The 12,118-nt window shown below is 44.6% G+C and overlaps 1 protein-coding gene across 1 annotated transcript in view; it reads left to right on the top strand.

Annotated features, from left to right (window-relative positions):
- OSBPL10 (oxysterol binding protein like 10) overlaps window positions 1-12,118 on the top strand; it is a 592,524-nt gene that overhangs the window by 521,420 nt on the left and 58,986 nt on the right. Inside the window, exon 10 of the mRNA XM_040353085.1 lies at window positions 4,724-4,906. Coding sequence (XP_040209019.1) covers window positions 4,724-4,906 — 183 coding nt within the window. The remainder of the gene's footprint in view (window positions 1-4,723; window positions 4,907-12,118) is intronic.

Raw genomic sequence — 12,118 nt, forward strand, 5'->3', positions numbered from 1 at the left:
TCAACTGCTAAACAAGAGTCTTTTTGATATTTACCCTTGTTAATCACTGTCCCTTTAATCAATATTTTGGTTTACCGAGGGGGATTTTTCTTCTTTCATCTATATACTTATTGCTAAAGTGGTGATTAGCAATCATTATAGTATGAAGGGGATTTTTATATGATTTAAGAGATTTTTATAATATTTGGAATTTTTGGTGATTAGACCTTATCAAATTAATATGAGGTAAGGTTCTTCTGCCCGGTTTTGGCCATAGTGGTTGGCTCGACTCGAGGTTGTTCACACTTCCTATGTTATATTTATTATTTCTTGTTTTTCGGGTGCTGCACTGAGATTGCATCAATCTCCGTGTGGTATCTGTTTACTATTCGCTTCGTTGTGGTTCATGGCTCCCGTGATTGGTTGATTCCTGTCACGTGATGCCATAGGTCTATTTCCCACATCGAGGCTTGGTTTTAACTATGTGTATATAAGCGCGACACGTCATTGCGTCGCCCGTTCCCCAGACGACGTCACATACTGACGAAACGTACGTCGGGAGGAGGAGACGCTTTGACGTGCTGCGTCTTGGTCCCGGAGGACGGGCGTTCGTAGTAGCCGGCCGGCTCGATTTTTTACGCTGTAATTGACTGTTATTCATGTAAGTGCAACCTTTTTATTAAACTTTTATTATCTACGGTACATCACTATGTGGATTCATTTCTTTTTTGGTGACACACATCGCTGTGGCTGCGTGTGAGAGTTCCGACGCTGTGGTTGGTGAATTGGAGGCAATTTCTCAAAAGGCCCTGGCTGGGTTTGGCCACAAGCTGTTTGTTTTTATGTGTCTGGTAAGAGTCCCCCCTATTTGGTGATACCTATTGGTGGTGGCTTTTCCTTGGTGTGCTACTATAATTTGAGTTTTATTTGCGGTACATCACTATATGAGATTTTTTTCATGTACCTTGGATTTCCATCTTATCCACACATTTGGAGGATCACCATCTAGAGTGTCAGCGGCAGTTCCTGATAAGGACCCTAGCTGGGGGTTCCAGCTGCAAGCCTTGTTTGCTTGCCTATCTGGTAAGCGCATAATCAATTATTTATCCATTTCACTGGTGGAGGACTCTATATACGTTGTGTATGGAATTTAATAATATTTTTTCATTTAATATCTCACTCACGTGATGTGAACTTACACTACATTTTTTTGCCCATTGGACTTTATGGACATTATTTATATAAATTTATTTTTTTACTCACTTATTTTTTTACTCACTTATGGTTTAGCGCAACTGATTTTTTCTTCTCTACTTCAACAAACCACCTGACGACATGGTGATGAGGCCTGCATGCAGGCCTGGAAATACTTCCAGCAGGGCTGTCTGAGGACTGGGGATGGGAGATTCCAACACCGCCCCTGACAAGGAACATGCTTGGCTCAGACATCTTAAACCAAAAGGCCTGATAGACTGGACAAAGGGAATGCTGACCTAGCCTGCCGGAATAGATGAAGAGGTGTGCTGACACCCTGCCTCTGACTGTGCGAGCTTCAATCGCCTCCATTCTGACTTGCAACTATACCAGGTTGTGAGAGCATGCTTAGCCCACATGAATCTGCATTCACGAATAATGCCTAGAACATGTACCATGCTGGTAGATGAGAGTAGCTGGGATGAAATGGAAATAAACTAATGCTTACCGCCATCTCTGTCGAGTGCTGAAGTGTGGACTGACTCCTTACTGACGGGGTGCTACAGTGGATGTTGCCGAGAATGTGTTTCTAGCACGACAGCATCGCATTGATTCTCGGCGACATGGTGCCGACATCTCGCACTCGCTAGAATAGACAAAGCACATTCCATCGAGCGCGTCATAGAAGCGACGGGAGATCCGACTTGGATTCCCGCCAATTCTAGCGTCGGCATTTGGTATGCATTCCCGAGAGGGAGAACTCCACGCCAATTTTTTAATAAAAAAACGACATGGGTTTCCCCCCAGGAGCATACCAGGCCCTTAGGTCTGGTATGGGTTGTAAGGAGCCCCCCTACGAAAAACCGACGTAGGGGGTCCCCCTACAATCCATACCAGACCCGTATCCAAAGCACGCTACCCGGCCGACCAGGAAAGGAGTGGGGACGAGCGAGCGCCCCCCCCTCCTGAGCCGTACCAGGCCGCATGCCCTCAACATGGGGGGGGTTGGGTGCTCTGGGGCAGGGGAGCGCACTGCGGGCCCCCTCCACCCCAGAGCACCCTGTCCCCATGTTGATAAGGACAGGGCCTCTTCCCGACAACCCTGGCCGTTGGTTGTCGGGGTCTGCGGGCGGGGGGCTTATCGGAATCTGGGAGCCCCCTCAAATAAGGGGGCCCCTAGATAACGGCCCCCCACCCTAAGTGAATGGATATGGGGTACATCGTACCCCTACCCATTCACCTGGAGGCAAAGTGTTAAAGTTAATAAACACACGACACAAGGTTTTTTAAAATAATTTATTAGTCTGCTCCGGAGGCCCCCCTGTCTTCTTTAGCTCTTTTAGCAGGAGGGGCTTCTTCTTCCGCTATCCGGGGGGTCTTCTCCACTCTCCGGGGGTCTTCTCCACTCTCCGGGGGGTCTTCTTCTATGTTCGCCGCTCTCCGCTGTTGACTCGGCGCACCCCGGTTCTTCCTCCCGCTGTCCGGTGCCTTCTCCTTCAGGGCTCAGCCCGCTGTTCTGTGACGTCTTCTTCTTCTCTTCTCTTCTTCTGCCTTCTCCCGATGTTGACACGACACCTCTTCTCGCTGCAATGACGGGTGCACGGCTTGCATCCGACTTATATAGGCCTCACAGTCCCATCATGCTCCGGTACCTACCCACGTGGGTACCGGAGCATGATCGGGAGAAGGCAGAAGAAGAGAAGAGAAGAAGAAGACGTCACAGAACAGCGGGCTGGCCGCTGCTAGTATAGCGGCGGCCAGTCCTGAAGGAGAAGGCACCGAACAGCGGGAGGAAGAACTGGGGTGCGCCGAGTCAACAGCGGAGAGCGGCGAACATAGAAGAAGACCACCCGGAGAGTGGAGAAGACCCCCCGGAGAGTGGAGAAGACCCCCGGAGAGCGGAGAAGACCCCCGGAGAGTAGAGAAGACCCCCCGGATAGCGGAAGAAGAAGCCCCCCCTGCTAAAAGAGCTAAAGAAGACAGGGGGGCCTCCGGAGCAGACTAATAAATTATTTTAAAAAACCTTGTGTCGTGTGTTTATTAACTTTAACACTTTTGCCTCCAGGTGAATGGGTAGGGGTACGATGTACCCCATATCCATTCACTTAGGGTGGGGGGCCGTTATCTAGGGGCCCCCTTATTTGAGGGGGCTCCCAGATTCCGATAAGCCCCCCGCCCGCAGACCCCGACAACCAACGGCCAGGGTTGTCGGGAAGAGGCCCTGTCCTTATCAACATGGGGACAGGGTGCTCTGGGGTGGGGGGGCCCGCAGTGCGCTCCCCTGCCCCAGAGCACCCAACCCCCCCCATGTTGAGGGCATGCGGCCTGGTACGGCTCAGGAGGGGGGGGGGCGCTCGCTCGTCCCCACTCCTTTCCTGGTCGGCCGGGTAGCGTGCTTTGGATACGGGTCTGGTATGGATTGTAGGGGGACCCCCTACGTCGGTTTTTCGGCGTAGGGGGGCTCCTTACAACCCATACCAGACCTAAGGGCCTGGTATGCTCCTGGGGGGGGGGGGACCCATGTCGTTTTTTTATTTAAAAATTGGCGTGGAGTTCTCCGTCTCGGGAATGCATACCAAATGCCGACGCTAGAATTGGCGGGAATCCAAGTCGGATCTCCCGTCGCTTCTATGACGGCTTTGTCTCCATCGCGGCAAGCGATTTTTGGTTTTTCACATACGAATTGCTGCATCAAACTCCTGATGCCACTAGTGGATCCTAGTGAGATCCACGAAATACGATCCACTAGTCATAGATGCTACAATACATTTATTCATTGTAGCATTTTGTTGTGATATTTTCATGACTATTATATAGGTATAGTATTTTATTGTATATGGATCTTCTTACTGCTAATGTTTATACCACTTTCTGCATAGATATATTACATATTTTTTTATGGATTTTTGTATATCATGAATTTATAATAAATTATCAATTGTATTCTAGTTGTGTCTAGCCATGTGACCCACCTCATTCAAAGTCTCATGACCCCTCTTTTTTTGTCTTTATATTGCATTACCATGCATTGTGATGCACAGAAATTGAAGGTGCACTGCCTTAGTGTTTTGGGGTGCCATTGCAATTACATGGCGTGTTGCAGTAATGCCTGTGTTCCCACAATGAATAGGTGTAACTTATTGTAAAACTCTACCCAAAAGCTTTGCATTTTCATGCAACATCCCTGCATAGTCCTTACTGCTTCCCAAAACTCCAGACTCAGCCATGCTCTGATTGGCCAAGCATTGCAAAGACGCATGTTCCATTCTCCAGAGGATGAGCGACTTGAACATTCACAAGCATGCTTAAGCATTTACAAGTTACTCAGCCAATATTAATGTATAATAGCTTAGTGATAGGCTAAAAAATATAACTCCTTGTATGCTTTGCCATATACAGTATATTTTTATATTCAACTAGCATTTGTTTTAGGACTCCAAGCTTATCACATTTATATTATTTCATTATAATGTTTGTGTCTTTTAGCTGTATATGAAAGCAACATAAAATAATACATTTCTTTTAACAAATGCATATGGCTTCTTAAAAGGGTCACAGCTGAAGTCAAGCACCTGCCCACCAACACAATAGTATGTAAGGCTCAAGGAGAATGGAACGGAGCACTGGAATTCACTTATAGCAGTGGAGAGACTAAAGTCATTGACACAACTAAGCTGTCAATTATCAGGAAAAAAATACGACCCTTAGAAAAGCAAGGACCTTCTGAATCAAGGTGAGTGTGGGTGCTCCTGTGCATAGGATGACAGTAAGCTGATGTCAAGACCATGTACTCATTCTTGTTGTATGACAATATACATTAAGAAAGAAAACCTTTAAAGTGTTACTAAACCCACAACATTAAAATCGGTCTGTATATGCAGCAAAGCATGTTTGTTATACTCACTGTGGAACCCAAGGGTTTAATCCTCTGCATTGTGTAAAAAGTCTGTTTGATCCTGTCTTCTCTGATCCTCCCCTTCTTTTGCAGTCCCCAATCCATCTTCTGTTAAGACAGAGCTTTTGGAGTCACTCTACACATTCTCAGTTTGGTGTGAATTCCTAGAGAATATTTTTTTTATTTTTGGGGAGCGTGCATGTGATCAGCACAGGGCCAGTGAACACTGTCCAGACAGTGTCAGGGGTCCTGCTGCCTCATAGGACAGTCAGAGTAGAATGAAAGCTCCTTCTATAAGCTTTAACCAGACACTGATATAAGTCACAAAACTGCTATATGCTGCAGGTGAAAAAAGGTATTTAGCAGTTTACATTTACTAAAATAATTGCATTTCCATGTTCTATGTACTGTGGGAGACCTGATATTGTGAATGCAGGGTCCTGGATTTAGTAACACTTTAACCACTTAAGACCCGAACCTTTAGGCAGCTAAAGGACCCGGACAGTTTTTGCGATTCGCCACTGCATCGCTTTAACTGACAATTGCACGGTCGTGCGACGTGGCTCCCAAACAAAATTGGTGTCCTTTTTTCCCCACAAATAGAGCATTCTTTTGGTGGTATTTGATCACCTCTGCGGTGTTTTTTTTTGCGCTATAAACAAAAATAGAGCGACAATTTAGAAAAAAAATCAATATTTTTTCTATAATAAATATCCCCCAAAAATATATAAAACATAATTTTTTTCCCTCAGTTTAGGCCGATACGTATTCTTCTACCTATTTTTGGTAAAAAAAATCGAAAATAAGCGTTTATCGATTGGTTTGCGCAAAATTTATAGCGTTTACAAAAAAGGGGATAGTTTTATTGCATTTTTATAAAAAAATATTTTTTACTACTAATGGCGGCGATCAGCAATTTGTTTTTCGTGACTGCGACATTATGGTGGACACTTCGGACAATTTTGACCTATTTTTGGGACCATTGTCATTTTCACAGCAAAAAATGCATTTAAAATGCATTGTTTACTGTGAAAATGACAGTTGCAGTTTGGGAGTTAACCACAAGGGGGGCGTTGAAGGGGTTATGTGTGACCTCGTGTGTTTACAACTGTAGGGGGGTGTGGCTGTAGGTGTGATGTCATCGATTGTGATTCCCTATAAAAGGAAACACACAATCGATGACGCTGCCACAGTGAAGAATGGGGAAGCTGTGTTTACACACAGCTCTCCCCGTTCTTTAGCTCCGGGGACCGATCGCGGGACTCCAGCGGTGATCGGGTCCGCGAGTCCCGCGGGCACGGAACTTCGGACCGGGTCGCATGCACGCGCCCGCGCGACCCCACGGCTGGACTTAAAGAGCCACGGACATGTACGTGGATGTGCCCAGCCATGCCATTCTGCCGACGTATATTGGCGTGAATGGGTCCTTAAGTGGTTAAGGAATACAGAACTGCATTGAACCTGGATTTTTTATAGCCTAATAGTAGTCTTAGAATACTAACCAGATCATAAAGGTGTGTTGGATTAGTGGACTATCTCCAACAGTCTGACATGCCACTGCCTAGTTACAACTACTGTATTCCAATTGGTAGTGCTCGCACCCGTTACTGGATGGTAGAGCAGTAGTTGTGAATCTACAAGGAGCGTGTTGGACCATTGCTCTAACACAATAAGAGCAACAGTCTCTGGGGCCGACACTGAAGCACGCAGAAATAAATATCATAGACTACACAGGATTTAGGCCCAATTCACACTTGCAAATGGGGCCATTAGTGATGAGACGTGGTAGACCAAAAGGGGGTGTCCTAGCTGTTCGCTGCAGCTGGGTGCCTATTGAAAGCAATGGGAGGCTGCTTACCCCCTCAGCTGATCATGGTCACTCACATGTAATCGTTTATGGAGCGATCACCTGCAAATGATTGGTTCTGGATGCATCTGCGCCCAGGGCCAATCGTTTGCAGGTAATTGCTGCTTGAGCAATTACATATGGGTGCCTGCAATTATCCACAGGAGCTGTCAGCCTTTCAATGCTATTGCCTTACGCCTGCAGTTAATCAATGAGAACTCCCTTTGGGTCTTTTGCATCTAATCACAAGTGTGAATGGGGCCTAAACAATAAATATAAAGAGAAATGTTTATCTCGACCTGATCCATATACAGTATCTATTATCAGTCAATTTATATTGTGTGGTTTGCTGAATGATTTCAAGCTGAAACAAATAATGTTTATTTTGTGAGTTAGATAAAGAGAAACTAGGAAAAGCCTGATTTGGATTCAACTCCCTCTCTGATATGTAAATAAGTAGGAAAAAATAAAAAATAAAGATCAATTGATAAGCTTACTGGACTGAATGCAAAAATGTTACTTTATTACATTATGTATTGTTGTTGAAATGTTATGAAGATGTATTTAATATGTATTGTCACAGTGTCACCCAATGTTAGTACGTCCGCAACCCGCTCTAAAGAGCTGACTGGGGCAGTCTGGGACTGGTTGAGATAAACTTCCTGATTTGGAGAAGGGTGGTTGCGGAGTGGGGATGTCGACCGGCGAAAGGGCCCCTGTGTGATGCACAGAAATTCGCCTGTGGGGATGTGTCCACTCTGCAAACGCATTGTCGGTTTAGCGGATGTGTGCTTTTGTCGTCTCTCAGTGCCTGATCAACACTGGTATGATGGCGTGAGCATACACCTGCAGATAAGCTCCCCTCATCAGGAACTGTGTCCATTGGTTATTGTATTATTGTTGTATTATGCTGCTGTTGTCTTGTATTGGTATTATATTGTATGTACAGTATCTAAATATCCCTGTTAGAAGGGTTATCATATATTGTCACATCCTCTGTTGTCAAATCCATATATGGGCATTTGCTGTGTGGAGCCCCCACCCTGTGAGCTCACTTCCCATGGAGGAGGTCACATGCTGTGACATCACTTCCTATGGAGGAGGACACATACTGCGGCCAATTACCTGCTGTTTGTGAGAGCTTTTATTATAATAAAAGGACCCTGTGGGGGTGTCGGCAAGGGAGTGTTTGCTGGGAGCTGAAATGATAAGAACATGTTGGTGATGATGTCTTGACTTGAATGAATGGCAGATCGAATGAATGGTGAGTGAACCTTTGAGCTTAAAGGGGTTTTCCAGCCATTTTTGAAGTTTATTAAAAGTCAGCAGCTACAAAAAGTGTAGCTGCTGACTTTTAATAAACAGACACTTACCTGCTCCACGGCTCCAGCAACGCGTCTTCATTCCTAGTGTGGGCACCCGGCAGTGACAGCTTTTGGCTTCACGGCCAGGCACCCACTGCGCATGCGCGAGCGGCGCCGTTCGATTGGACAGGCGCTCGCCTACAGGGAGGGGCTGTGAAAAGGCAATTAAGCTAATCGCCTTTCCAGCCCCTCGGCGGAAGGAGGAAGTGGGACAGGAAGTCCCCTTCTCCTGAAGCCCCCCCCCCCAAAAAAATTACATGCGGCATGTAAGGGGGCGAGGAGTGGGTTAAGCGGAAGTTACATTTTTAGGTGGAACTCCGCTTTAAGATGGATTATTTCAATAAGATGAAGTGTGTGATTATTAGCACAGGCAAAATGGTTGTGTGCTCTACATACAATGTATTTTGCCACTACAGTATCAAAGTTAAAATCACACCAAAAACATATAATAAAAACATGTGCCTGCCTCTCTCAAGCAATGGTCACCCGCTACCCAAAATATATCATCTTGTATTACACTTTATTAACACATTTATTATGGTAGAAAGTTATGTGATCTCCAGGTTGGAGAATTCCTATTCAGTGAGCCAGTCAATAAGCAAATAACTCCAAAGTGTATATATCTGCTGAGGTGAAATGCTCAGAAGGTAACCAAGTCCCAGAGTTATATAATGGTATTCACTGGAAAGCCCCATATGGTACACTGATGAATACCCTCAAGGTTCTCACAGGACACTGTGGTCCAGAGGTGGTTGTTATACAGAACATGTGTATTTCTTTCAACTATAGGGATCAGTTCCATTACGGATTACCCAGTGAACACTCCAATACTGTAAGCGCCTACCTGGCACATCAGAAAAGGGCTAAATCCACAACACTGCAGACCATAGAGCTTATACTGAGAAAGTTCTAGAACATACGTGATCACAAATCCATTATTCTAATCCAGGGCTCGACAAAATCCGGGCGCCCGGTCGCAATTGCGACAAGAAATTGTGACCTGGCGCCCGGGAAGCTTAGGCCTGCAGAAGGCCGCGTACGCGCGGCGGGGGAGTCTCTGTGCGCCCCCCACCTCCCCCCATGCGTGATCTTGGCGGGCCCCCGCGCCCACCAGTAATTGAGGCAGCGGCTTTGCGGCCTTCTGCAGGCCTAAGCTTCCTTCTGTGATCCGGTGTCATCTTGTGGTGGCCGTTGGCATTACAAGTAAAACAGCAGTTCTAATGTGTTTTTGACTGCCATCTCCTTCCCTCCAATTAGAACCCCCAAACATTATATATATTTTTTATTCTAGCACCCTAGAGAATAAAATGGCGGTTGTTGCAATACTTTCTGTCACACTGTATTTGCGCAGTGGTCTTGCAAGCGCACTTTTTTGGGAAAAAATACACCTTTTTTAACTAAAAAATAAGACAACAGTAAAGTTAACCCAATTTTTTTTTTTATATCGTGAAAGATAATGTTACGCAGAGTAAATTGAGACCCAACATGTCACGCTTCAAAATTGCGTCCGCTCGTGGAATGGCGACAAACTTTTACCCTTTAAAATCTCCATTGGCGACGTTTAAAAAATTCTACAGGTTGCATGTTTTGAGTTACAGAGGAGGTCTAGGGCTAGAATTATTGCTCTCACTCTAGCGATTGCAGCGATACCTCACGTGTGAAGTTTGAATACCATTTACATATGCAGGCGCTACTCACATATGCGTTCGCTTCTGCGCGCAAGCTTGACGGGACGGGGCGCGTTTTCTGGCTCCTTGGTTTGCTGAATGATCCCAAGCTGAAACAAATACTGTAGAGTTTGAGAGTTACATAAGAAAGAAAAACTGCAAAAATAATTTTGTAGTATGCAATTTGGCAGAAAAGCAAATATTGTAAATGTTATAACTCCTTTATAATGCATGCGTTGAAGCTATGGTCCAATTTAAACATGCAGAAAAGGCTTGCCCCACAATTTATGGTGCTAAACTGCTTAATAGCTTATTTGAGTAATATAATTGCTTTTCCCAGCCAGTAAGCCATTTGTACATAATTGGTTATCCAAATGACCTTTAAAAAAGAATTATTAAAACAAATGGTGGTTTCTTGTAACCTATTTGGCATACAAAATATTGGATTTTATTTAAGTTAAATGGGTTGTAAAGCTTTGTGTTTTTTCACCTTAACGTGTCCTATGCATTAAGGTGAAAAAACACCTTGCACTCTCTGGCCTCCCCGAGCACCATTTTACTTACCTGAGCCCCGAATCTCCGTGGGCTTGTTCCTGTGTCGTTCTCTCAATCTCTGAAAGGCTCCTCGTTGGATGATTGATAGCAGCACAGCCATTGGCTCCCGCTGCTGTCAATCAAATTTAATGACGTGGCGTACCGGGGGGCGGGGATGAGTGGTACACTCGGTGGCTATGGCCACCAACTTTATCACACGGGAGCACGCCCGAAAGCTAACCCCCTTGGAAGAGAGCTTCCCAGAGGGGGGTTAGCTCTTGCGGGGAGGAGCTGTGTTTGAAAAACAAACAGTAGACCTTTTTTAAATAAAAACTAATAAAAGGACTTCAAGGGAAGCAGAATCTTGAAATGGATAAGAAATAGATATGGTCTAAAATGTATCCAAGGGATGCTTAACTAATTAAGCCCCGGTCCATTTTGGTGGTCAAAGACCAGGCCACTTTTTGTGATTCGCGACTGCGTCGCTTTTATGCCGCGTACACACGGTCGTTTTTTGTCTTGTAAAAAAATGTTGTTTTTTATCATGAAAAAAAACGAAGTTTTTCAAACTTCATTTTAAAAAACGATGTTGCCCACACACCGTTTTTTCAAAATGCTCTAGCAAAGTGCGGTTACGTACAACACGTACGACGGCACTCTGTTCCATTCAAGCTCCTGTCTCATAACTTGCTTCTGAGAATGCGTGGGTTCAAAACGTCGTTTAAAACGTCTTTTTGCCCACACACGATAATTTTTTATGACACAAAAAACGACATTTTGAAAAACGACATAAAAAATTGAAGCATGTTCCAATTTTTTTTGGTCGTTTTTTAGAAGACAAAAAACAATGTGAAGCCCACACACGATCATTTTAAATGACCTTTTTAAAAACGTTGGTTTATTTCATCACAAAAAACGACCGTGTGTCGTGCGACATGGCTCCCAAACAAAATTTACGTCCTTTTTTTTCACACAAATAGAGCTTTATTTTGGTGGTATTTGATCACCTCTGCGGTTTTTATTTTTTGCGCCATAAGCAAAATGCAATATTTTTTACTTTTTGCTATAATAAATATCCTCAAACATTTTTTCCCTCAATTTAGGCCGATATGTATTCTTCTACATATTTTTGGTAAAAAGAAACAAAAAAACGCAATAAGCGTTTATTGATCAGTTTACGCAAAAGTTATAGCATCTACAAAATAGGGGATAGTTTTATGGCATTTTTATTAATAGTTTTTTTTTTTACTAGTAATGGCACCGATTAGCGACATTATGGCGGACACATCAGACACTTTTGACACATCTTCAGGCAGCGGGGCTGCAAACAATAATGGTGGTCTGCGCGGCGGATTCGCCATAAGATCACCGTTATCGGCGGCGGGAGAGGGCCCCCCTCCCGCTGCTCTCCTGCACCCTCCGCTGTTTACTGGAGCCGTCGGCAGCGGCGGAGGGATGTTTACATTCCTTGTAATAGGAATAAAAGTGACCCATTTTTTTTTTTTTTAAACAGTGTAAAAATAAATTAAATCAAGTATAATAAAGAAGAAAACAAAAGATTTTTTTTTAAAGAGCCCGTCCCGACGAGCTTGCGCGTAGAAGCAAACTCATACGTGAGTAGCGCCTGCATATGAAAACA

Source organism: Rana temporaria, chromosome 5 (assembly GCF_905171775.1).
Source record: "Rana temporaria chromosome 5, aRanTem1.1, whole genome shotgun sequence".
NCBI lineage: Eukaryota > Metazoa > Chordata > Amphibia > Anura > Ranidae > Rana > Rana temporaria.